General features: G+C 42.2%; 1 protein-coding gene across 22 annotated transcripts in view; it reads right to left on the bottom strand.

Moving 5' to 3' along the window:
* Positions 1-27,936, bottom strand: part of CAMK2G (calcium/calmodulin dependent protein kinase II gamma) — a 397,374-nt gene that overhangs the window by 67,373 nt on the left and 302,065 nt on the right. For 15 of the 22 annotated variants that reach the window (XM_053691977.1, XM_053691992.1, XM_053691972.1 and 12 more), the window contains 4 exons: positions 20,551-20,634; positions 17,215-17,257; positions 14,290-14,340; positions 7,459-7,521 (listed from right to left, as the gene is read on the bottom strand). In XM_053691977.1, the coding sequence (XP_053547952.1) occupies positions 7,459-7,521; positions 14,290-14,340; positions 17,215-17,257; positions 20,551-20,634 (241 nt within the window). The remainder of the gene's footprint in view (positions 1-7,458; positions 7,522-14,289; positions 14,341-17,214; positions 17,258-20,550; positions 20,635-27,936) is intronic. The other 7 variants (XM_053691980.1, XM_053691976.1, XM_053691982.1 and 4 more) reach the window with 1 other exon arrangement.

Below are 27,936 nucleotides of genomic sequence, written 5' to 3'. Positions count from 1 at the left end.
GGTCACCAAGAGGCTGGGTAGTGGCTAATGAACTTACAAATGGCATTACTTCAGCAGTGTTACCTGGGTCACTTATGAGAGTGGTAAAGTAACCTTTTCTGATGTGAACTTACAGAGCAGAAAACAAGGTCAAGGTAATAGGATTTAAAGGGGGATGAAGTCAAAATGATATTTTCATGATTCAGATAAAGCAGGAATTAAAACAAAGCCACAGTAGTTTATTTCTATTATTAAAATGACTGTCCCCTTGGTATCACTGATGCAGACTATGAGAGTGCAGTGTCGTCATTTAAATGGATAAGAGATACATTTACCCCATACTGATATTTACAGCTGTTATTTACACTTTATCACTGTGTTAGGTACTATAACGTTTATTCTGTATAAAATGATCTTTATTTAAATGACTAACTATATCAGCACAGGCTTTATGCCGATTGTTCTGCAGTTCTCTTATCCTGCCTGCTTCACTGGGGGCTTGGGACACACTGTACAGGGAACTTGTGGCTTGGAAAAGCATGAAAAAACATACACAAAGGATCTGTTAGACATCATAACCACACTCACAAATGCTAACCTATTATTCCCTTACAGAAAACTGCTTTCTGTGACCATCCCGCACAGATCATCCCCCCTTAGTACTCACCCACCCTCTCCTGCAACCCTTACAGATCACCCCACCCTCTCCCTGCACCCCTCATAAATCATCACCCCTTACAGATCACCCCACCCTCTCCCTGCACCCCTCATAAATCATCACCCCTTACAGATCACCCCACCCTCTCCCTGCACCCCTCATAAATCATCACCCCTTACAGATTACCCCACCCTCTCCCTGCACCCCTCATAAATCATCACCCCTTACAGATCACCCCACCCTCTCCCTGCACCCCTCATAAATCATCACCCCTTACAGATCACCCCACCCTCTCCCTGCACCCCTCATAAATCATCACCCCTTACAGATCACCCCACCCTCTCCCTGCACCCCTCATAAATCATCACCCCTTACAGATCACCCCACCCTCTCCCTGCACCCCTCATAAATCATCACCCCTTAGAGATCACCCCACCCTCTCCCTGCACCCCTCATAAATCATCACCCCTTAGAGATCACCCACCCTCTCCCTGCACCCCTCATAGATCATTACCCCTTACAGATCACCCACCCTCAACCTGCACCCCTCATAGATCATTACCCCTTACAGATCACCCACCCTCTCCTGCACCCCTCATAGATTATCACCCCTTACAGATCACCCACCCTCTCCCTGCACCCCTCATAGATCATCACCCCTTACAGATCACCCACCCTCTCCCTGCACCCCTCATAGATCATCACCCCTTACAGATCACCCACCCTCTCCTGCACCCCTCATAGATCATCACCCCTTACAGATCACCCACCCTCTCCTGCACCCCTCATAGATTATCACCCCTTACAGATCACCCACCCTCTCCCTGCACCCCTTATAGATCATCACCCCTTACAGATCACCCACCCTCTCCTGCACCCCTCATAGATCATCACCCCTTAAAGATCACCCACCCTCTCCTGCACCCCTCATAGATTATCACCCCTTACAGATCACTCACCCCTCATAGATCACTCACCCACCCTCTCCTACACCCCTCATAGATCATCACCCCTTACAGATCACTCGCCCACCCTCTCCTGCACCCCTCATAGATCCTCACCCCTTACAGATCACCCTCCCTCTCCCTGCACCCCTCATAGATCATCCGACCTCTCCCTGCACCCCTCATAGATCATCACCCCTTACAGATCACCCACCCTCTCCCTGCACCCCTCATAGATCATCACCCCTTACAGAATACCCTCCCTCTCCCTGCACCCCTCATAGATCATCACCCCTTACAGAATACCCACCCTCTCCTGCACCCCTCATAGATCATTACCCCTTACAGAATACCCTCCCTCTCCCTGCACCCCTCATAGATCATCACCCCTTACAGATCACCCTCCCTCTCCTGCACCCCTCATAGATCATCACCCCTTACAGATCACTCACCCACCCTCTCCTGCACCCCTTATAGATCATTACCCCTTACAGATCACCCACCCTCTCCTGCACCCCTCATAGATCATCACCCCTTACAGATCACCCACCCTCTCCTGCACCCCTCATAGACCATTACCCCTTACAGAATACCCACCCTCTCCTGCACCCCTCATAGATCATTACCCCTTACAGAATACCCTCCCTCTCCCTGCACCCCTCATAGATCATCACCCCTTACAGATCACCCTCCCTCTCCTGCACCCCTCATAGATCATTACCCCTTACAGATCACTCACCCACCCTCTCCTGCACCCCTCATAGATCATTACCCCTTACAGATCACCCACCCTCTCCTGCACCCCTCATAGATCATCACCCCTTACAGATCACCCACCCTCTCCTGCACCCCTCATTGTTCATCATGCCTTACAGAATACCCACCCTCTCCTGCACCCCTCATAGATCATCACCCCTTACTGCTCACCCTCCCTCTCCCTGCACCCCTCATAGATCATCACCCTTTACAGATCACCCTCCCTCTCCCTGCACCCCTCATAGATCATCACCCTTTACAGATCACCCTCCCTCTCCCTGCATTCCTCATAGATCATCCCCCCTTACAGATCACTCACCCACCCTCTCCTGCACCCCTCATTGTTCATGACCCCTTACAGATAACCCTCCCTCTCCCTGCACCCCTCATAGATCATCACCCTTTACAGATCACCCACCCTCTCCCTGCACCCCTCATAGATCATCACCCCTTACTGATCACCCACCCTCTCCCTGCACCCCTCATAGATCATCCCCCCTTACAGATCACTCAACCTCGGCTGCACCCCTCATAGATCATTACTCCTTACAGATCACCCGCCCTCTGCTGCACCCCTCATAGATCATCACCCCTTACAGAATACCCACCCTCTCCTGCACCCCTCATTGATCATTACCCCTTACAGATCACTCACCCTCTCCTGCACCCCTCATAGATCATTACCCCTTACAGATCACCCGCCCTCTGCTGCACCCCTCATAGATCATCTCCCCTTACAGATCACCCTCCCTCTCCCTGCACCCCTCATAGATCATCAACTCTTACAGATCACCTACCCTATGCTGCACCCCTCATAGATCATCACCCTTTACAGATCACCCTCCCTCTCCTGCACCCCTCATAGATCATCCCCCCTTACAGATCACCCTCCCTCTCCTGCACCCCTCATAGATCATCACCCTCTCCTGCACCCCTCATAGATCATCACCCCTTACAGATCACCCACCCTCTCCTGCACCACTCATAGATAATCCCCCCTTACAGATCACCCTCCCTCTCCTGCACCACTCATAGATCATCCCCCCTTACAGATCACCCACCCTCTCCTGCACCCGTCATAGATCATCAACCCTTACAGATCACCCACCCTCTCCTGCACCCCTCATAGATCATCACCCCTTACAGATCACCCACCCTCTCCTGCACCCCTCATAGATCATCACCCCTTACAGATCACCCACCCTCTCCCTACACCCCTCATAGATCACCACCCCTTACAGAATACCCACCCTCTCCTGTACCCCTCATAGATCATCACCCCTTACAGATCACCCACCCTCTCCCTGCACCCCTCATAGATCATCACCCCTTACAGATCACCCACCCTCTCCTGCACCCCTCATAGATCATCATCCCTTACAGATCACCCACCCTCTCCCTGCACCCCTCATAGATCATCACCCCTTACTGCTCACCCACCCTCTCCTGCACCCCTCATTGCTCATGACCCCTTACAGATCACCCTCCCTCTCCCTGCACCCCTCATAGATCATCACCCTTTACAGATCACCCTCCCTCTCCCTGCACCCCTCATAGATCATCAACCCTTACAGATCACCTACCCTATGCTGCACCCCTCATAGATCATTACCCCTTAAAGATCACCCTCCCTCTCCCTGCACCCCTCATAGATCATCAACCCTTACAGATCACCTACCCTATGCTGCACCCCTCATACATCATTACCCCTTACAGATCACCCGCCCTCTGCTGCACCCCTCATAGATCATTACCCCTTACAGATCAACTGCCCTCTCCTGCACCCCTCATAGATCATCACCCCTTACAGATCACCCGCCCTCTGCTGCACCCCTCATAGATCATCACCCCTTACAGATCACCCTCCCTCTCCCTGCACCCCTCATAGATCATCAACCCTTACAGATCACCTACCCTATGCTGCACCCCTCATAGATCATCACCCCTTACAGATCACCCTCCCTCTCCCTGCACCCCTCAGAGATCATCACCCCTTACTGCTCACCCGCCCTCTTCTGCACCCCTCATAGATCATTACCCCTTACAGATCACCCGCCCTCTGCTGCACCCCTCATAGATCATCACCCCTTACAGATCACCCTCTCTCTCCCTGCACCCCTCATAGATCATCACCCCTTACAGATCGCCCACCCTCTGCTGAACCCCTCATAGATCATCACCCCTTACAGATCACTCACCCTCTCCTGCACCCCTCATAGATCATCACCCCTTAGAGATCACCCGCCCTCTGCTGCACCCCTCATAGATCATCACCCCTTACAGATCACCCTCCCTCTCCCTGCACCCCTCATAGATCATCAACCCTTACAGATCACCCACCCTCTCCTGCACCCCTCATAGATCATCAACCCTTACAGATCACCTACCCTATGCTGCAACCCTCATAGATCATCACCCTTTACAGATCACCATCCCTCTCCCTGCACCCCTCATAGATCATACCCCCTTACAGATCACCCACCCTCTGCTGCACCCCTCATAGATCATCACCCCTTACAGATCACCCTCTCTCTCCCTGCACCCCTCATAGATCATCACCCCTTACAGATCGCCCACCCTCTGCTGAACCCCTCATAGATCATCACCCCTTACAGATCACTCACCCTCTCCTGCACCCCTCATAGATCATCACCCCTTAGAGATCACCCGCCCTCTGCTGCACCCCTCATAGATCATCACCCCTTACAGATCACCCTCCCTCTCCCTGCACCCCTCATAGATCATCAACCCTTACAGATCACCCTCCCTCTCCCTGCACCCCTCATAGATCATCAACCCTTACAGATCACCTACCCTATGCTGCAACCCTCATAGATCATCACCCTTTACAGATCACCATCCCTCTCCCTGCACCCCTCATAGATCATACCCCCTTACAGATCACCCACCCTCTGCTGCACCCCTCATAGATCATCACCCCTTACAGATCACCCTCTCTCTCCCTGCACCCCTCATAGATCATCACCCCTTACAGATCACCCACCCTCTGCTGAACCCCTCATAGATCATCACCCCTTACAGATCACCCACCCTCTCCCTGCACCCCTCATAGATCATCACCCCTTACAGATCACCCTCCCTCTACCTGCACCCCTCACTGATCACCCACCCTCTCCAGCACACTCCATAGATCAAGACCTCCTACAGATTCTCCAGCTCTCCCAGCCTCTCATTGGTGCACAGCTGCACATTATAACTCCCTTACAGGTCACACCCTCTCTTATCCATGACCCTGAAAAACATAATTTTATACCACACCCACATACAGAAGTTTGCAGACAAAAACCTAGCTACTCAATGCTAATATCTGTCCCTGCTCCCATTTCTCGAGATGTGTATTCCTCATTCAGTTTGTAAGGAAAAAGCATCATAAAGGGGGGAAAGCATTTTTAACTCTGAAGTATTGCAGACTGGACCATCAATACACCGGAGGGGTGTGTGAAATCCATTATAAATATGTAAAATGTGGGCATAGAGAACTATGGATGCATAACAAATACTTGTAAGAATATTTTTAGCACAAAGCTAAAGTAGTTTATAAGAAATATTCCTAAATTGTTTTACATCTGATATAACATAATTGCCCCTCCCACGTAACCAAACCCCTGGATATCATCACCTGTCCCACCATGCACTTGCTGTCTACTTTTCAGCTTGTACATCCAAAGCACTCCAGCCACCAGAAGAAATCTTTGTTTAAAAGACCTTTATTTTCATTAGTTGGGTCCAAAAGTTTATAGGAACAACGTTTCGAAGCTAAAATAGGCTCTTAGTCATGTACATGACTAAGAGCCTATTGTAGGTTCGAAACGTTCCTATAAACTCTTGGACCCAACTAATGAAAATAAAGGTCTTTTAAACAAAGGTTTCTTCTGGTGGCTGGAGTGCTTTGGATGTATGACTATTTGAATTGACAAGATTTGACAAATCTTACTCCGTGCCCTACAAACAGGTGTGCTGTTCTCCTTCCCTTTTTACTTTTCAGCTTGACCTTGGATTCAGATTCTTACATTCCCTTGGCCTAAAACTCTGGATCAAGTTCTTCCCATATGAGGGAATTCTGACTTAGTATATTATTTAAAGTAAATAACTAATATAACTACTGTTACATCAACAAGCAAATGCCCCAGGTAGTATTGGGATCATCTTGTTCAATCACACTGAAGCTTACGCAGAGGTAGAAGTGTTCGACAGCACATACAATAAATTCTGCAATAAGAGGGATGAGCAACACCACAATGGTGAGAAGATGCCAACCCTCACCTGCCAGCTTCTGATCAGCCAAAAAGGACATTTAAATTACTACCACATAAAAGGACTTAACTTTTTAACTAAAGCACGGAAGTCAAGAGACATTGGTGAGTTGTGGGTCTATAAAATCTGAGGCCTCCTCATTAAAGGGACACTGAACCCAATTTTTTTCTTTCATGATTCAGATAGAGCATGCAATTTTAAGCAACTTTCCAATTTACTTCTATTATTAATTTTTCTTCGTTCTCTTGCTATCTTTATTTGAAAAAGAAGGCATCTATGCTAAGGAGCTAGCAAATTGTTGGTTCAGGACCATGGACAGCGCTTGTTTATTGGTGCTGTCCAATCAGCAAGGACAACCCAGGTTGTTCACCAAAAATGGGCCGGCATCTAAACTTACATTCTTGCTTTTCAAATAAACATACCAAGAGAATGAAGAAATTTTGATAATAGGAGTAAATTAGAAAGTTGCTTAAAATTTCATGCTCTATCTGAATCACGAAAGAAAAAAATTTGGGTTCAGTGTCCCTTTAAGCTGTTTCTTTACCACTTTCCTGCTCCTCTTTTCATAAATGAGGTTTAGCTGAAAAGTAACCATCATGCAAGTCATCATATAAGAAAACATTTAATGTCATACAAACTCCACTTTAGGGATAAATTCTGGGTTTCCATGCCAATCTTCCAAAGGGATACACCAAAGTCCAGCCCCTGAGCATGCAGGCACCAGCATGCAACTTAACCAGGAGAAGAAACAGGGTTGTAGAGAGGAACCAAAAAGACAAAACAAGTTACAAGGAGCTCAGGCTAAGGTATAGTTAATCACGGTTTGGAACATCTCATGCCACGTACCTTGCTCAGCCAAGTTGGCAGCACTGGTGGCGGCCACAACGGGGGCGGAAGTCTGCCTGCCAACTGATTGGATAAAATCATTCAGTGGGAGGAGCCACAAAGCAACAAAAAGCCCAATCAGCAACAAGAAAAAGCAAGGTGCAAGTCAAATGTGTGTATACATATGTAATAAAAACAAAAATACATACATAAACAATGTAAACTGTGAGATGAACGTATACATTAATTTAACATTTGCCTGGAGACATAAGGAAAGAGTTTGCAAGCACAGAAGACATCAAATACTTTAAAATATAATTGGTGTTATTTCTTGAATCAGAAGCAGCAAATGGTGGTTGACATACGTAGTGTTTGTCTTCTTTCATTTTACTCCTGGGTAGTTCAATGAACAGAAGATGCAAATTTCCTATCCTTTTGTCCTCCAATTTAGTCTTGCAAAAGTGATATTAATTCTAAAATGATCTTACATAGCGGGTTCTGTAAGACGTATGGTATAAAGTACCTTTCGGACCCAAAAACATTTGCAGTTGTTCTTTTGTGCTGGCAAAGATCAGCCCAACTGTCTCAAACATAAACAATAATAAAAGCGAATGGGTGGAAAGATGCATAAAGGAGTGTAAGGAAGTGAGCTGGGTGAGGGCTTGGAGAGAAGGAATAAGCCACGTGAATACTTGTGAGAGGAGGAGGAAACGGTTATATTACTTCTTGCTACTAAACATTGCATTTCAGTCACACCAGGGATTACAGATACTTAAGGTACTAAAGCAGGTGTCTCATTGGAATTAAAAGTGGAAAAACAAGAAAAAAAAATCAAAACAAGGCAGCAAAGAAGTGTTTAAAACCAACAATAAAATGTGATTTTTGTACGTCACTGACTCACACCGAGATAAAATGGTTCGGCCTCGGACTTAAACAGGCATTAGAGTAACAAACAGTTGTATTTAAACAGCATGATTTAACATGAACGGAAAGGATAATCTTGCATGCAACCCCACAGCACATTTAGTATAAAATATCTAGTTGGCTAAAGAAATTGAGAACCTTTTTGCCTAATTAACAAATAAAACTAACTTTTCTAAACATTCATTCATATTATTGTAAATAAAACAGGCTCTTGGGAATATAATGTAATTATTATCTGTCCCGTTAAAGATAAAACAAAGTACCTTCTACATCACGAGATGGGGACTGATTCTTACAAAACACAATGCTTAGCAAACAAACATTTCCAGGCCAATAGAGTGATGCACTGACTTTACAGCTGTAGGACAGACAGTAGGGTGCAAACGTCCCCTACAGACACACTAAAGGCAGCAGTGGCAATAGAAATTACATGTTGAGTGCATATGGATATTTATTTTTATGGTGGGCAGTTACTTTTAGAGCATGCTGAACATAACCCGCCCATTTTATAACCCCCAAAGTTGGCTCAGAGATGGAATGTCCCAAATATATATATCCGGATGCAATTCCCAAGTCAACATCTGATCACATGCGGATTCATTGTGAGAACATGCTGAAGGGCTTTCTAGAGAAAGATAGTCCCCTCTCTTAACCACCATAATAAACGGCTGGCAATAAAAAGCCTACACTGAAAATGGAAAAGTACCACGTATAAGAAAAAAAATGGAACTCTTGTAAAATTAGATAAGGTGCTCCAAACAAATTGTTTCCACCTAATAACATGATCATAAAGAGAAAATGCTAATGCTCTAGGCACAAGCAAGGAAAAGCGGTGTAAAAAAGGGGGCACAACTCAAAATAGAAGTAAGCTGAAGATCGTTCACAAGGGATTCAATGTAGTGACAGAAGTAATGTGTTGCAGTCTCCCTGTGGTATCCAAGCAGTTAGAAGCAGGAAGCATTACTGAAAATCACAGAAGAAAAAAGCCCTTTAGGAAAACCCAACTTTAAGACGAAATATAAAACAAAAAAAGATGCAATGACTCCATTAAGTAAATGGTTACATATTACGCTTGACCAAAGAGACTTATTTAACTCTATAATGTCAGGTCTCTATATGGCCACCATATAACTTATCCACGCAACAGAAGTCGTCATACATTCTATCCAGGTCTGGAGTAAAGAGTTATGGTTACTGTTATTCTGCTCTTGATAACTATGTTTTTGATAGAATGAATAATTTATTTAAAACATAACTGTCCTCTCTCTGTTTCATTGAGCAAGCACCACAAAATGTTACAAATTGGCCTTATAACCTTCAACGTAACATAATTAATGCCTAGAGGGTCATTTTTTTTTTTTGTTCTCTCATCTCATTCGTAATCTCTTTGCGTTGATTTCTTTAAAGTTGTCATTGTTATAAAGAACAGTTTCAGCGTAACTATAAACACACCAAGTTGTTTTTTTTTTTTGTTTTTTTTTTGTTTTTTTGTTTTTTAATACTACAGTTTATTTCACCTGCTAATGTACTAGCGCACAACCGCTATTGTGCATAACCATATCTTCTTTACCAAGGATGTAAACCTGCATAGATGCTTTTCCTACAACTAATTGAAGAAAATACATTTCTCAGTTATGATCATGTTATTTTGAGGATGCAAAATAAAGTGTCTATGCAACACACTGAACATAACATTTATTTGAATATTTAAATAATGACAATTTAGAAAAATTGTGAGCCAATAGACTGGGAACATGGGTAAAACAGTCAAGAATGCATTAGCAGTAATTATCACAAACAGAAGCAAATGCATGGGCAATTCTGCACTACCCCACCTTAGGCGATCCATGTCTGCCACCAGTTTGTACGTAAATATATGACATGATGGCCTTAAAGGCAGAAGGCTGTTCTGAAGGTTAAAAAAGCCAACAGTCAGATAGGTTCTGTGTGTGATGTCTACCCTTTAGCTGCCAGAGAGAGCTAGCATTTTGTGTTACAGCCTTCTTTGACAGTGTAGGGGTTAAAAGTGGTAGAAAAGAAAACTAAAAGTGGTAAGCCATATAAGTGTTTGGAATGGCAGCTGATGGAGGTCAAAATTCATGACCAGCTTAGTTCGATGTTAAGCAAAAGGTGGTTCTGGGGGCGCATGCAACTCTTACAGGCATTCACAAGGCAGCATGACAGCATGCCCCTCTCCAACAGCACATACTTAACTAAAACAGCACAACAATCCACCTTTTTAGTCTGAGAAGTTCTGCTCTCCATCCCCTCTTCAATACCAGCAACCACACATACAACATTGGTTTAAACCCTTCTAACACCAAGCTGAACAACAGAATGGAAGCAATAACAATCACATATGTAGAGTTGGTGCCAAACATGCAGACCTAAACCTTAAAGGTAATGTCCCATCTTGGCTTAGGATTATGTTTGTGACAATGGCTGAGAAACTGAACCCTGTAGCGGACTAAGTTAACATCTCTACTAGGTGCAGCAATATCTGTACAGACCATAAGACGTAAAATAGTGAGAATACTCCTCATCCTAGTGTAGTATATGTAAATAAATGTTCCAGTAAAACGGTATGTAACAGCATAAGGTACTCAGCTGTTTATGATTAAAACTAAATGTGTTGGTAGCTCTAAAAGATTAGTTCCATTTATTGATGTTTAAAGGACCATAATAGCTGAAAAATGACAAATACTTATTTGCTAGAGCATGTCATTTTAAAGACTATCGACCCTACACTACTGTGTGTTATCCCCCTGCAAAGAGTTAAACACAAGTGCAGCTTGGGACCTATGGAGTCAAGCAATTGGCACTGCTGATTGGTTCAATGTTGGGTTTCACTTGGGACCAGCAGTTCTCCGTAGGTCCTGAGCGGCACTTCTACTGTGTGTTTAACCCCTTTGTGGGGGTTAAACACGCAGTAGTATAGGAATGACAGTAATTACATGTTTTAATGGATTAGAGCCCGTCATTTTTCCTCTGTTATGGCCCTTTAACACTAGTTTTGTTGATTCATATAGATTCAAACTTCAATAGTGTGAGCTTCAATAACATCTTCATATTACATGATCATATAGTCATTTAACCAAACACTGAAGGAAAAATGACATACAATACATGTATACAGTGAGTAAATGGGATTGCATCAGTTTGCTTTAAAGTGAAGGTAAACTTTGAAGCTTTGGAAGACATAAATTCATTACTTAATCGCTTAAAGAGTTTCTATTACTTTTAAAATGTTCAATTTATATACATTTATCTAATGCTACAGTTTCGATGGCGACTCCTCCCTACCTCTATTTCCTGCTTTGTTGGTCTGTGATGTAAAGAGCGGTCCCACCCGCTCTATACGTCTCTCAAAATCGTGTGCACGATGATCACATCAGATGCTCTGATCAACCGCGCCTGCGCAAATCAGCGATTGAACTGTACTGTGCATGCGAAGCCATTATCCAAATGCGAAACGGGAGATCGCAAGGGATTCCATATGAATAATAAAGAATAGCGCATGCGCAGAGGGATAAAGGATGCAGGTGACGTAGAGTGACGGCCGTCTAATGGATAGATTATTAACTGGATAATCGAAACACGTGATAGAGCCAAAAAAAACCCCAAAAAACGGGTTGAATTTGTGGACCAACAGTAATTGATTTATAACGTTGATAACTCGAATTACACTAAAAGTTAGAATGTTTGATGAATGAAAGTCATACTGATTTTCAACAAAGAATGACATATTGGATCAGTATCAAGGTAAGTTTACCTTCACTTTAAGGCCTTTAGTTATCCGACAGTGCGGTTCAGGTCCGCCAGACTTCGCTGAATACGGCGAGCAGAGCAGGCGGACAGGTTATGGAGCAGCGGTCTTTGTGACTGCTGTTTCTGGCGAGCCTGCACAGAGAATAGGCATTTGGCCAAATCTCTATCTTTTGCTGTCAGAAATATTGGTTAAGTACAGACAAACCTGTCGGACAACGTTACAGAGGGGATTGAATCGCTCCTTTATGGAAGAGTCAAAAATAAAATAGTGCAACAGAGCAACTAGTCTGGACTTCATGAAGGGCTGATACATAGGTTAAGACCATTAGGTCAGAGCCAGGGAACTTTCTGGACACGTTTGGTGTTGAATTTTTTTTTTCTCTTAAATCTGTAGATACTTTTTTTAATATATAAACTAAACTGCAGGCAAGGAGAGCCCGGATGTATTAATAAATGTCCTTTAGAGACAGTGTTATTTGCTTGCTCATATAACGATTACTGACAATATAGAAGTGAAATCGGCATTTATTGTCTATAATGAAGGTCATTATATGGTGCAGCATTCATATGTATACAATGTTAGCAAATGCACAGAGGACACTCTTTATCAGAATGGAATTACTATTATTGTCAGCATCTCAACACTAGACTGAAGAAGTATTGCCCAGGAATGAGGATAAAGAAAAAAAAACTTCAGATGCTGATCACTCAATGTTATTGAAAACAATAACAAGAAAAAAAATCAGCACTAAATTTAGATGCAACTTAATAGCAGACATTGGTTTAATATATTTGAATACGTTGTTAAACACTGAAGAGTGAATGATTGGATATAAATTTGCACCTATTATATGCTAGCAAATCCGTAAGAAATTTGTATTAATTGTGAACACCAATTTTAAGGGAACTGTGCTATTTTCTTACTATGCATAAAATACCCTTATGCCAGTACATAAATATTATTCAGATTAGAATGATTAAAGAAAAAAAATAAATGTGTATGTATGTATGTATATAAAAACGATATATATATATATATATATATATTTTTTTTATTTATTTTGTTCAACTACTTCAACATAGTCTGTACAAATATTGCCGCATAAATACTTTGCTGCATCCTGGGATAAATAATCGAAAAAATCAGCCAATCAATAATGCACGGATGAAGCTTATTTTCATGTTTGTAGAAATGTAATTATTAAGGTAGTCCGAAATAGTGGCTGTGGAATAAACATGCCAGTGATTTACACACTAAGCACACAACTGGCTGTAGAGACAGAGTATTTTCTAGACAGCGTTTACCTTTCATGTCACAGTGTTAAAGGGACACTGAACCCAAATTTTTTCTTTCATGATTCAGATGGAGCATGAAATTTTAAGCAGCTTTCAAATTTACTCCTATTATCAAATTTTCTTCTCTCTCTTGCTATGTTTATTTTAAAAGCAGGAATGTAAAGCTTAGCAGCCAGCCCATTTAAAGTTCAGCACCATGGATAGAGCTTGCTTATTGGAGGCTTACAATTACCCAACAATAAGCAAGCATAACCCAGGTTCTCAACCAAAAATGGGCAGGCTCCTGTGCATCACATTCCTGCTTTTCAAATAAAGATAGCAAGAGAACAAATAAAAATTGATAATAGGAGTAAATTAGAAAGTTGCTTAAATTTCATGCTCTATCTGAATCATGAAAGAAAAAAAAAATTGGGTTCAGTGTCCCTTTAATATGTGCCGTATGATAGATAAAAGTAAATAAACTGCTCTGAATCCAAACAGAAGTGACTACAAGAATACATGTGATTTCCTAGTTAAAAATTGAATATATCAGTTTCACTAATTCACTCCTATTTAACTCCATTTATTTCAGCTGTGATTTTACGTCATCACTTGTGTATTATATGCTTAGCTAGGCACATATAATACTAGCAATATTGTAGATAGAATTATAATATTGAATTTAGTTAATATAATATCCTTTAAGTTCTTCCTTGTTACTAGGATATTCAATACAAATTCACAAAGTTTATGAATTTAGGAAACATTTTGTATCAAACTTGCAATTTGAGTGGGACAAGAAATCTCAAGTGTTCTACAAGCTATGCACCTGATACACAACACAGACTTCATAGAAGGTGAGAATCGAGCCTATTTTTGACCTACTTGTAGGACATGTCCCATCAGAATCACGTTGTTGATTCCCCTTGATAAAACCTAGTGATTAGAGAAGTGGCAGAAAATAACAATTAACGTGAGGCTTAAATTGTAAGACCGAAATGTATCCATTCAATGATCTGTTTGAACTGGTAAATTCCAAAGCCTATTTCCTTGTCAGTAAGTTCATAGAGCAACACATTTAAATTCATGAATATATGGTGTGATGGGCAGTCGTTATAGCTTATAGGAGCTGTACGTGGTATCATTGCATCTCAGAATATTGCTCCTTAACTTTAAAAGGAAAATGGTGAATTGGAAGTAGATATAAAACTGAGAATAGTTTTACAACCTGAACATATGAGATAAAAACACAAAACAGTCTACATTTGTTAAAATACCAAGAAGTAAAGTCACTAGCAGCAAGAGATTAATCACAAGGGAACAGCAGTAGCTGTTTCCAGGGAAATGTTGTTCATAATAAAGAGGACGAGAAAGGAAAAGAGGCAGAAATATGTAAACCAAATGTACCAGTGAAACTGCTGCTCAACGTAACATTGGTCCCCTTTCCCCGCCTAGTAACAGCCCAAGCTCTCTTAAAATAAAATACAAAATACCAATGGGGGTTAGGTCATGGAACACATATGCCATCTTCCTTTTGCTTTTTGTGGCAGTGATAAAAATAAGCAACATTCCGATCCCAGTGATGCACTAATCCATTAGACAGTAAGTACTGCAGTCACTTCAGCCTACGGTAACACACTTATCCATCTATAGCCGGGCTTAACAAATCCCAGAAGTCAGGTAGCCACGGCTCCTAGAACTGGACTTTAGGCACTTGACCTTTTAGATTTGTCTACAAATACATAAGTTTGCTCCTTCCTAAAAATGTATTACTCACTTCTATATTTAATATTGTTGTGTTAATGTGTGGTCTGCACTAAATAAATATAACTAGATCTTTAATATGAACTTTTACAAGAAATAAAAAAAATATAAAAATTCCTTATAGCCCATGTTAGACATTTTTTAAGGATGGATTTTCACAATTAAAAAAATAAATAAAATCCAGATTAAAAAGGAATCAATTAACTCTGCACACCAGTTATCAACTACAACCAGCAGGGCATATTAGCAGTGTTAAAAATGCGCTAAACGTGGGCATTACAATAAAATGTGTGTTATGATAAACTCAACACAGATGGGTGACTATTTCTGATTAGTTTTGACGTGTACAATCTTCTATGCAATATATGTATTTGCCTTACAAAGAATTTCATACCGAAAGCAGTTTTACTTCAAAGAAACCCACATGATTTATGCTTCTATTTCATAGACATTTAGTAAAGTCTTCTGTTGTGTTTAATATACGTACTTGTGTGACTAAACTAAATGCATTATCTTAGGGTTAATGAGATCATATATCAATCTCATGTGTAAGCAGGCTTCTTAGGAAGCAAGGGATATGAAACCCAAAAAATGATTTTGTGATTCAGACAGAACAAACCATTTTTTAAAAGTTTCCAATTTACTTCTATTATCAAATTTGTAGTGATGCACCGAAATGGAAATTCTGGACCGAAACCGAATCCGAAAATCCAGGATGCACTTGGCCGAAAACCGAAACTGATACCGAAAAGGTGTTTTTTCAAATTAATTTTTTTTTAGTTTTTTTTTTTGCATAATTAGAGCCAATAAAAAAGCCCACACTTTTATTGAAAGTAACACACTAAAATTGGACCAAAATATCTTAAAACAATAATATGCTACACAATAATTTTACCAAGAAAAAAAAAAAAAAAAGAAAAAAATGCAATTTTCGGCCAAAATGTTTCCTCACTTAAAACAATTATAAATATCAATATACTGTATTATTCTTCATTTAGTTCTATGTAACAGAATCATATTTAACTGTTTGTTTTTTTTACCAATTATCCAAATAAAGTATAGTCCTAGAAAACTCATTATATGCAGATCAGTAAGTCAGCAGCTCTAGGCTAGCATCAAATTTGAAACATGCTACACAATAATTTTACCGAAAATAACAGGCAAAAAACCCGAAAACCGAAATAGCCAAAAAGGCTATTTTCGGCCGAAACTTTCTGCGGCCGAAATTTCGGTGCATCCCTACAAATTTGCTTTATTCCCATGATATTCTGTGTTGAAGAAATACCTAGGTAGCATCTGGAGCACTACATGGCAGGCAATGGATAACATTCTTACAAAACCGCTGCCATTTAGTGTTCCAGAAATGGGCCAGCTCCTGAGCTTATGCCCTGCTGTTCAACCAAAGGTACCAAGAAAACAAAGAAATATTGATAATATAAGTAAATTAAAAAGTTAAATTGCTGCTCTATCTGAACTATAAAATAAAACAATTGGGGTTTATATCCCTTTAACTTCTAAATAGAATGAGAAGCCATGTTTACTGCAGTGTAGCAGAACAACTAAGCATGGACCCTGTTCTGCATTATACACAGAGCATCTTGTGCAGAAGGCAGATACCACAACACATTTTTAATCACTTCAGTGCTTTAGAATTCAAACCAAAAACAGAAAACAAGGAGGGAGTGAAGGGAAAATACTGTAGGAAATAAGACATTCATACTCCAGGCCATAAAACAGATTTCTAGAGTGTCCATCAGAGAAAAGTAACCGTACAGAAAACCCTGTAACATTGCATTCTAGAAACAAAAGCACTTGGTAATATTACACACAACATCGTCTGCAGCGATTCCCACATTAAACAATGCAGCATCTTTATCTTCTTTCTACCTTGATTTAGCCGGTAACTTCTCATACCAAGTGAGCTATTTAAATGCCTTAAACAGATGGAATCATCAACGCTTGCAGCTCTCTCCGGGGTTACGGTGTTGCTTCAACATATAATTATTTTGCTTTCATTTAATTTTTCCCTTATTTAGGAAGACTTACCTGAAAAATTCCGAGAAACCAACATTGTTGTGAGGATCGCACCCTGAAAGTAAAAAATCATAGAGATCATCCTTAATAGAAAGCAGAGTCAAAGAAAAGATGGGCTAAACAGGATGTGATGAGCAGCTGACATACAATGCACCTCTTGCTAATGGGAGGGGCCAATGGTCTAAACAGGATGTGATGAGCAGCTGACATACAATGCACTTCTTGCTAATGGGAGGGGCCAATGGCCTAAACAGGATGTGATGAGCAGCTGACATACAATGCACCTCTTGCTAATGGGAGGGGCCAATGGCCAACAGGATGCGATGAGCAGCTGACATACAATGCACTTCTTGCTAATGGGAGGGGCCAATGGCCTAAACAGGATGTGATGAGCAGCTGACATACAATGCACCTCTTGCTAATGGGAGGGGCCAATGGTCTAAACAGGATGTGATGAGCAGCTGACATACAATGCGCCTCTTGCTAATGGGAGGGGCCAATGGTCTAAACAGGATGTGATGAGCAGCTGACATACAATGCGCCTCTTGCTAATGGGAGGGGCCAATGGTCTAAAATGGATGTGATGAGCAGCTGACATACAATGCGCCTCTTGCTAATGGGAGGGGCCAATGGTCTAAACAGGATGTGATGAGCAGCTGACATACAATGCGCCTCTTGCTAATGGGAGGGGCCAATGGTCTAAACAGGATGTGATGAGCAGCTGACATACAATGCGCCTCTTGCTAATGGGAGGGGCCAATGGCCTAAACAGGATGTGATGAGCAGCTGACATACAAACTACGTTATCTATCATCAGAATAACATCTAATATTGTCATTGCTTGCTTCAGATGCTAACTTCTATTGATGAGTAGCTGACATACAATGCGCCTCTTGCTAATGGGAGGGGCCAATGGTCTAAACAGGATGTGATGAGCAGCTGACATACAATGCGCCTCTTGCTAATGGGAGGGGCCAATGGCATAAACAGGATGTGATGAGCAGCTGACATACAATGCGCCTCTTGCTAATGGGAGGGGCCAATGGCCTAAACAGGATGTGATGAGCAACTGACATACAATGCACCTCTTGCTAATGGGAGGAGCCAATGGCTTAAACAGGATGTGATGAGCAACTGACATACAATGCACCTCTTGCTAATGGGAGGCGCCAATGGCCTAAACAGGCTGCGATGAGCAGCTGACATACAATGCACCTCTTGCTAATGGGAGGGGCCAATGGCCTAAACAGGATGTGATGAGCAGCTGACATACAATGCACTTCTTGCTAATGGGAGGGGCCAATGGCCTAAACAGGATGTGATGAGCAGCTGACATACAATGCACTTCTTGCTAATGGGAGGGGCCAATGGCTAACAGGATGTGATGAGCAGCTGACATACAATGCGCCTCTTGCTAATGGGAGGGGCCAATGGCCTAAACAGGATGCGATGAGCAGCTGAGATACAATGCACCTCATGCTAATGGGAGGGGCCAATGGCCTAAACAGGATGCGATGAGCAGCTGACATACAATGCACCTCATGCTAATGGGAGGGGCCAATGGCCTAAACAGGATGTAATGAGTAGCTGACATACAATGCACTTCTTGCTAATGGGAGGGGCCAATGGCCTAAACAGGATGTGATGAGCAGCTGACATACAATGCACTTCTTGCTAATGGGAGGGGCCAATGACCTAAACAGGATGTGATGAGCAGCTGACATACAATGCACTTCTTGCTAATGGGAGGGGCCAATGGCTAACAGGATGTGATGAGCAGCTGACATACAATGCGCCTCTTGCGAATGGGAGGGGCCAATGGCCTAAACAGGATGTGATGAGCAGCTGACATACAAACTACGTTATCTATCATCAGAATAACATCTAATATTGTCATTGCTTGCTTCAGATGCTAACTTCTATTGATGAGTAGCTGACATACAATGCGCCTCTTGCTAATGGGAGGGGCCAATGGTCTAAACAGGATGTGATGAGCAGCTGACATACAATGCGCCTCTTGCTAATGGGAGGGGCCAATGGCATAAACAGGATGTGATGAGCAGCTGACATACAATGCGCCTCTTGCTAATGGGAGGGGCCAATGGCCTAAACAGGATGTGATGAGCAACTGACATACAATGCACCTCTTGCTAATGGGAGGAGCCAATGGCTTAAACAGGATGTGATGAGCAACTGACATACAATGCACCTCTTGCTAATGGGAGGCGCCAATGGCCTAAACAGGCTGCGATGAGCAGCTGACATACAATGCACCTCTTGCTAATGGGAGGGGCCACCGGCCTAAACAGGATGCGATGAGCAGCTGAGATACAATGCACCTCATGCTAATGGGAGGGGCCAATGGCCTAAACAGGATGCGATGAGCAGCTGACATACAATGCACCTCATGCTAATGGGAGGGGCCAATGGCCTAAACAGGCTGCGATGAGCAGCTGACATACAATGCACCTCTTGCTAATGGGAGGGGCCACCGGCCTAAACAGGATGCGATGAGCAGCTGAGATACAATGCACCTCATGCTAATGGGAGGGGCCAATGGCCTAAACAGGATGCGATGAGCAGCTGACATACAATGCACCTCATGCTAATGGGAGGGGCCAATGGCCTAAACAGGATGTAATGAGTAGCTGACATACAATGCACTTCTTGCTAATGGGAGGGGCCAATGGCTAACAGGATGTGATGAGCAGCTGACATACAATGCGCCTCTTGCTAATGGGAGGGGCCAATGGCCTAAACAGGATGTGATGAGCAGATGACATACAAACTACGTTATCTATCATCAGAATAACATCTAATATTGTCATTGCTTGCTTCAGATGCTAACTTCTATTGCAGATTTGCCCCAGCTGATAAAATGTACCTAAGGTTTAAAAAATCCACTGTACCTTTAATTCTTCACTCTTGTGTTCCTGTTCTGTTGTGAACTCTGCTAGGTTTTCTGTGCGTCTATCTGAACTACTTTATTATTTTTCTCCCAAAAAGTTACTCTTACTTACTATATATAATGACATTTGGGACACAAAAATAAAGCTCAAATTTAAATAACCAATTAACATTTTTCAAAAACGACTATGTGCACTTTGTATACATATGTATAATATGCCCAGCTGCAAATGGGAGAATTCTCAGAACTAAACACTGAGGTTTGTGCAGCTGCTGACACATTCCAGTTGTTGGTAAAATTATAGGGCACAAAAGCCTACTCTAACGGAACACAAAGGTACATTGATGATTTCCTCAAAATGTAAAATAAAAGGGAATTAAAAAGAAAACCACTAGCACAAAAACGTAATGTCCACAGATAAGAGACGACCCATAACTCACTTTAAGTTTTCTTCGTGCGTTGAACTTTCGAAGACATTCCACAGTCTCTTGCCTGTGCATCATGGAGGCAACTGTAGATCGTTGCTGTAGAAAAAAAGTCTTGTGTCATTAATAAAGCCATTTAAGAGAACAGAAAAGGCTAAACTCTATACTAATGTGCCTCATTTCCTCTTATGTCACATTATGTGTATATCATACATCACAGCTTTGTCCGTCCCAATAATCATGACTATGTTAATTGAATTAAAGTTTTATGTTTAAATTATATTTAAGGATATACTGAAGGCCTGACTTCATTATAAAGAGCATTGTATGTATGTGAGTATATATATATATATATATATATATATATATATAAAAATAAAATCTTTACTTCTGATACATATGGGACATTCATATATTATGTCAAACCTAATAAAAGCATTTGCACATTTTATTCACAAAATAATGTATTTTTATTTAACCTATTTAATATACAAAATGTGATTATGTACATATGTTTTTATAAAGAAACCTTTTTTAGGTTACAACATGACAGAGGCTGCTGCTTTATGAAGACTTTATTAAACTTATTTCTTCAATATTTAAACTAACAGAATTGTAAAAAAAACAAAAACAATTTGCATATTATTTTCAGACTAATCTATGCTATGAATATATAATTATGTTTAGCATTTGTTTAGTGTTTAATGTCCATTGTAAATAAACTATGCAATACTGGGAAAGCTTGCTACCCCCTCTCCTTAAAGGTACCCCATCAATTTTATTGTCATTCATAAAAAAAGAACAGCTTCTAAAGTGTTTTGTTTTTCTTCTAATAAGTTTTTTTTTGCATGAAAGCATTTTTTATTTTAATTAAAACGTATACAATGGTATCAGTTATGCACTTCCTACTAATGCTCATTTGCTGATCAGCACTTTATCTGTTCATTGGTTGGTAGCTACTTCCTACTAATGCTCATTCGCTGATCAGCACTTTCTCTGTTCATTGGTTGGTAGCTACTTCAAGTTAATGCTCATTCGCTGATCAGCACTTTCTCTGTTCATTGGTTGGTAGCTACTTCCCGCTAATGATCATTTGCTGATAAGTACTTTCTCTGTTCATTGGATGGTAGCTACCACCTGCTAATGCTCATTCGCTGATAAGCACTTTCTCTGTTCATTTGTTGGTAGCTACTGCCTGCTAATGCTCATTTGCTGATCAGCACATTCTCTGTTCATTGGTTGGTAGCTACTTTCTACTAATACTCATTTGCTGATAAGCACTTTCTCTGTTCATTGGATGGTAGCTACTACCTACTAAAACTCATTCCCTAATAAGCACTTTCTCTGTTCATTGGGTGGTAGCTACTTCCTGCTAATGATCATTTGCTGATCAGCACTTTCTCTGTTCATTGGTTGGTAGCTACTTCCTACTAATGCTCATTTGCGGATCAGCACTTTCTCTGTTCATTGTTTGGTAGCTATTTCCTACTAATGCTCATTCGCTGATCAGCACTTTCTCTGTTCATTGGTTGGTAGCTACTTCCCGCTAATGATCATTTGCTGATAATTACTTTCTCTGTTCATTGGTTACTAGCTACCTCCTACTAATGCTCATTCACTAATCAGCACTTTCTTTATTGGTTAGTAGCTACTTCCTGCTAATGCTCATTCGCTGATAAGCACTTTCACTGTTCATTTGTTGGTAGCTACTGCCTGCAAATGCTCATTTGCTGATCAGCACATTCTCTGTTCATTGGTTGGTAGCTACTTTCTACTAATGCTCATTTGCTGATAAGCATTTTCTCTGTTCATTGGATGGTAGCTACTTCCTACTAAAGTTCATTCCCTAATAAGCCCTTTCTCTGTTCATTGGGTGGTAGCTACTTCCTGCTAATGATCATTTGCTGATAAGCACTTTCTCTGCTCATTGGTTGGTAGCTACTTCCTGCTAATGATCATTCACTGATCAGCACCTTCTCTGTTAATTGGTTAGTAGCTATTTTCTGCTAATGCTCATTCCTAATAAGCACTTTCTCTGTTCATTGGTAAGTAGCTACTTCCTGCTAATGATCATTCACTAATAAGCACTTTCTCTGTTCATTGGATGGTAGCTACCTCCTGCTAACGCTCTCTGATGTCTAAGCCTGTTAGAATTAATAAGAGATGCACAACTGATAGTGGTATGGTATTTCAAATTTATATAAAATCAGCTTTCTCCAACATAGGTGTGTCCGGTCCACGGCGTCATCCTTACTTGTGGGATATTCTCTTCCCCAACAGGAAATGGCAAAGAGCCCAGCAAAGCTGGTCACATGATCCCTCCTAGGCTCCGCCTACCCCAGTCATTCTCTTTGCCGTTGTACAGGCAACATCTCCACGGAGATGGCTTAGAGTTTTTTAGTGTTTAACTGTAGTTTTTATTATTCAATCAAGAGTTTGTTATTTTAAAATAGTGCTGGTATGTACTATTTACTCAGAAACAGAAAAGAGATGAAGATTTCTGTTTGTATGAGGAAAATGATTTTAGCACCGTAACTAAAATCCATGGCTGTTCCACACAGGACTGTTGAGAGCAATTAACTTCAGTTGGGGGAACAGTGTGCAGTCTCTTACTGCTTGAGGTATGACACATTCTAACAAGACGATGTAATGCTGGAAGCTGTCATTTTCCCTATGGGATCCGGTAAGCCATGTTTATTAAGATAGTAAATAAGGGCTTCACAAGGGCTTATTAAGACTGTAGACTTTTTCTGGGCTAAATCGATTCATTATTAACACATATTTAGCCTTGAGGAATCATTTATTCTGGGTATTTTGATATGATTATATCGGCAGGCACTGTTTTAGACACCTTATTCTTTAGGGGCTTTCCCTAATCATAGTCAGAGCCTCATTTTCGCGCCGGTATGGCGCACTTGTTTTTGAGGACAGCATGGCATGCAGCTGCATGTGTGTGGAGCTCTGATACATAGAAAAGTCTTTCTGAAGGCATCATTTGGTATCGTATTCCCCTTTGGGCTTGGTTGGGTCTCAGCAAAGCAGATTCCAGGGACTGTAAAGGGGTTAAATATAAAAACGGCTCCGGTTCCGTTATTTTAAGGGTTAAAGCTTCCAAATTTGGTGTGCAATTCTTTTAAGGCTTTAAGACACTGTGGTGAAATTTTGGTGAATTTTGAACAATTCCTTCATACTTTTTCGCAATTGCAGTAATAAAGTGTGTTTAGTTTAAAATTTAAAGTGACAGTAACGGTTTTATTTTAAAACGTTTTTTGTGCTTTGTTATCAAGTTTATGCCTGTTTAACATGTCTGAACTACCAGATAGATTGTGTTCTGACTGTGGGGAAACCAAGGTTCCTTCTCATTTAACTATATGTATTTTATGTCATAAAAAAATTTAGTAAAAATGATGCCCAAGATGATTCCTCAAGTGAGGGGAGTAAGCATGGTACTGCATCATCCCCTCCTTCGTCTACACCAGTCTTGCCCATACAGGAGGCCCCTAGTACATCTAGTGCGCCAATACTCCTTACTATGCAACATTTAACGGCTGTAATGGATAATTCTATCAAAAACATTTTAGCCAATATGCCCACTTATCAGCGAAAGCGCGACTGCTCTGTTTTAGAAAATTCTGTAGAGCATGAGAACGCTGATGATATGGTTTCTGAAGGGCCCCTACACCAGTCTGAGGGGGCCAGGGAGGTTTTGTCTGAGGGAGAAATTTCAGATTCAGGAAACATTTCTCAACAAGCTGAACCTGATGTGATTACTTTTAAATTTAAGTTGGAACATCTCCGCGCTCTGCTTAAGGAGGTGTTATCCAATTTGGATGATTGTGATTATCTGGTCATTCCAGAACCACTATGTAAAATGGAAAAGTTCTTAGAGGCCCCGGGGCCCCCCGAAGCTTTTCCTATATCCAAGCGGGTGGCGTACATTGTTAGTAAAGAATGGGACAGGCCCGGTATACCTTTAGTACCTCCCCCCATATTTATAAAATTGTTTTCCTATAGTCGACCCCAGAAAGGACTGATGGCAGACAGTCCCCAAGGTCGAGGGGGCGGTTTCTACTCTACACAAGCGCGCCACTATACCCATAGAAGATAGTTGTGCTTTCCAAGATCCTATGGATAAAAAATTAGAAGGTCTGCTAAAGATGTTTGTTCAGCAAGGTTCCCTTCTACAACCAATTGCATGCATTGTCCCTGTCACTGCAGCCGCGTGTTTCTAGTTTGATGAGCTAGGAAAGGCGATTATTAGTAATTCTTCTTCTTATGAGGAGATTATGGACAGAATTCGTGCTCTTAAATTGGCTAATTCTTTCACCCTAGACGCCACCTTGCAATTGGCTAGGTTAGCCAATTCTGGGTTTGCTATTGTGGCGCAGAGCGCTTTGGTTAAAATCTTGGGCAGCGGATGCGTCTTCCAAGAACAAATTGCTTGACATTCCTTTCAAGGGGAAAACACTCTTTGGCCCTGACTTGAAAGAGATTATCTCTGATATCACTGGGGGCAAGGGCCACGCCCTTCCTCAGGATAGGTCTTTTCAAGACCAAAAATAAACCTAAGTTTCGTCCCTTTCGCAGAAACGGATCAGCCCCAAGGGCTACGTCCTCTAAGCAGGAAGGTAATACTTCTCAAGCCAATCCAGCCTGGAGACCTATGCAAGGCTGGAACAAAGGAAAGCAGGCCAGGAAACCTGCCACTGCTACCAAGACAGCATGAAATGCGGGCCCCCGATCCGGGACCGGATCTGGTGGGGGGCAGACTCTCTCTCTTCGCTCAGGCTTGGGCAAGAGATGTTCTGGATCCTTGGGCGCTAGAAATAGTCTCCCAAGGTTATTCTCTGGAGTTCAAGGGGCTTCCTCCAAGGGGGAGGTTCCACAGGTCTCAGTTGTCTTCAGACCACATAAGAAGACAGGCATTCTTACATTGGGTAGAAGACCTGCTAAAAATGGGAGTGATTCATCCTGTTCCATTAGGAGAACAAGGGATGGGGTTCTACTCCAATCTGTTCATAGTTCCCAAAAAAGAGGGAACGTTCAGACCAATCTTAGATCTCAAGATCTTGAACAAGTTTCTCAAGGTTCCATCGTTCAAGATGGAAACCATTCGAACACTTCTTCCTTCCATCCAGGAAGGTCAATTCATGACCAAGGTGGATTTCAAGGATGCGTATCTACATATTCCTATCCACAAGGAACATCATCGGTTCCTAAGGTTTGCATTCCTGGACAAGCATTTCCAGTTCGTGGCATTTTCTTTCGGATTAGCCACTGCTCCTAGGATTTTCTCATAGGTACTAGGGTCCCTTCTGGCGGTGCTAAGACCAAGGGGCATTGCTGTAGTACCTTACTTGGACGACATTCTGATTCGAGCGTCGTCCCTTCCTCAAGTAAAGGCTCACACGGACATTGTCCTGGCCTTTCTCAGATCTCACGGATGGAAAGTGAACGTGGAAAAGAGTTCTCTATCTCCGTCAACGAGGGTTCCCTTCTTGGGAACTATAATAGACTCCTTAGAAATGAGGATTTTTCTGACAGAAGCCAGAAAAACAAAACTTCTAGACTCTTGTCGGATACTTCATTCCGTTCCTCTTCCTTCCATAGCGCAGTGCATGGAAGTGATAGGTTTGATGGTAGCGGCAATGGACATAGTTCCTTTTGTGCGCATTCATCTAAGACCATTACAACTGTTCATGCTCAGTCAGTGGAATGGGGACTATTCAGACTTGTCTCCGAAGATACAAGTAAATCAGAGGACCAGAGACTCATTCCGTTGGTGGCTGTCCCTGGACAACCTGTCACAAGGGATGACCTTCCGCAGACCAGAGTGGGTCATTGTCACGACCGACGCCAGTCTGATGGGCTGGGGCGCGGTCTGGGGATCCCTGAAAGCTCAGGGTCTTTGGTCTCGGGTAGAATCTCTTCTACCGATAAATATTCTGGAACTGAGAGCGATATTCAATGCTCTCAAAGCTTGGCCTCAGCTAGCGAGGGCCAAGTTCATACAACCATCAGGGGGGAACAAGGAGTTCCCTAGCGATGGAAGAAGTGACCAAAATCATTCTATGGGCGGAGTCTCACTCCTGCCACCTGTCTGCTATCCACATCCCAGGAGTGGAAAATTGGGAAGCGGATTTTCTGAGTCGTCAGACATTGCATCCGGGGGAGTGGGAACTCCATCCGGAAATCTTTGCCCAAGTCACTCAACCGTGGGGCATTCCAGACATGGATCTGATGGCCTCTCGTCAGAACTTCAGAGTTCCTTACTACGGGTACAGATCCAGGGATCCCAAGGCGGCTCTAGTGGATGCACTAGTAGCACCTTGGACCTTCAAACTAGCTTATGTGTTCCCGCCGTTTCCTCTCATCCCCAGGCTGGTAGCCAGGATCAATCAGGAGAGGGCGTCGGTGATTTTGATAGCTCCTGCGTGGCCACGCAGGACTTGGTATGCAGATCTGGTGAATATGTCATCGGCTCCACCATGGAAGCTACCTTTGAGAGACCTTCTTGTTCTAGGTCCGTTCGACCCACTCCAGCTGACTGCTTGGAGATTGAACGCTTGATCTTATCAAAGCGAGGGTTCTCAGATTCTGTTATTAATACTCTTGTTCAGGCCTGAAAGCCTGTAACCAGAAAAATTACCACATAATTTGGTATATCTGTTGGTGTGAATCTGCAGGATTCCCTTGGGACAAGGTTAAGATTCCTAAGAGTCTATCCTTCCTTCGAGAAGGATTGGAAAAAGGATTATCTGCAAGTTCCTTGATGGGACAGATTTCTGCCTTGTCTGTGTTACTTCACAAAAAGCTGGCAGCTGTGCCAGATGTTCTAGCCTTTGTTCAGGCTCTGGTTAGAATCAAGCCTGTTTACAAAATTTTGACTCCTCCTTGGAGTCTCAACCTAGTTCTTTCAGTTCTTCAGGGGGTTCCGTTTGAACCCTTACATTCCGTTGATATTAAGTTATTATCTTGGAAAGTTTTGTTTTTGGTTGCAATTTCTTCTGCTAGAAGAGTTTCAGAATTATCTGCTCTGCAGTGTTCTTCTCCTTATCTGGTGTTCCATGCAGATAAGGTGGTTTTGCGTACTAAACCTGGTTTTCTTCCAAAAGTTGTTTCTAACAAAAACATTAACCAGGAGATAGTTGTGCCTTCTTTGTGTCCTAATCCAGTTTCAAAGAAGGAACGTTTGTTGCACAACTTGGATGTAGTTCGTGCTCTCAAATTTTACTTAGCAGCTACTAAGGATTTCAGACAAACTTTGTCTTTGTTTGTTGTTTATTCTGGTAAACGGAGAGGTCAAAAAGCAACTTCTACCTCTCTCTCCTTCTGGATTAAAAGCATTATCCGATTGGCTTATGAGACTGCCGGACGGCAGCCTCCTGAAAGAATCACAGC

The sequence above is a fragment of the Bombina bombina genome, chromosome 9, assembly GCF_027579735.1.
Source record: "Bombina bombina isolate aBomBom1 chromosome 9, aBomBom1.pri, whole genome shotgun sequence".
NCBI classification, from domain to species: domain Eukaryota; kingdom Metazoa; phylum Chordata; class Amphibia; order Anura; family Bombinatoridae; genus Bombina; species Bombina bombina.
Note: the sequence above shows the minus strand (reverse complement) of the source record. Positions and strands in the feature narration are given on the sequence as shown.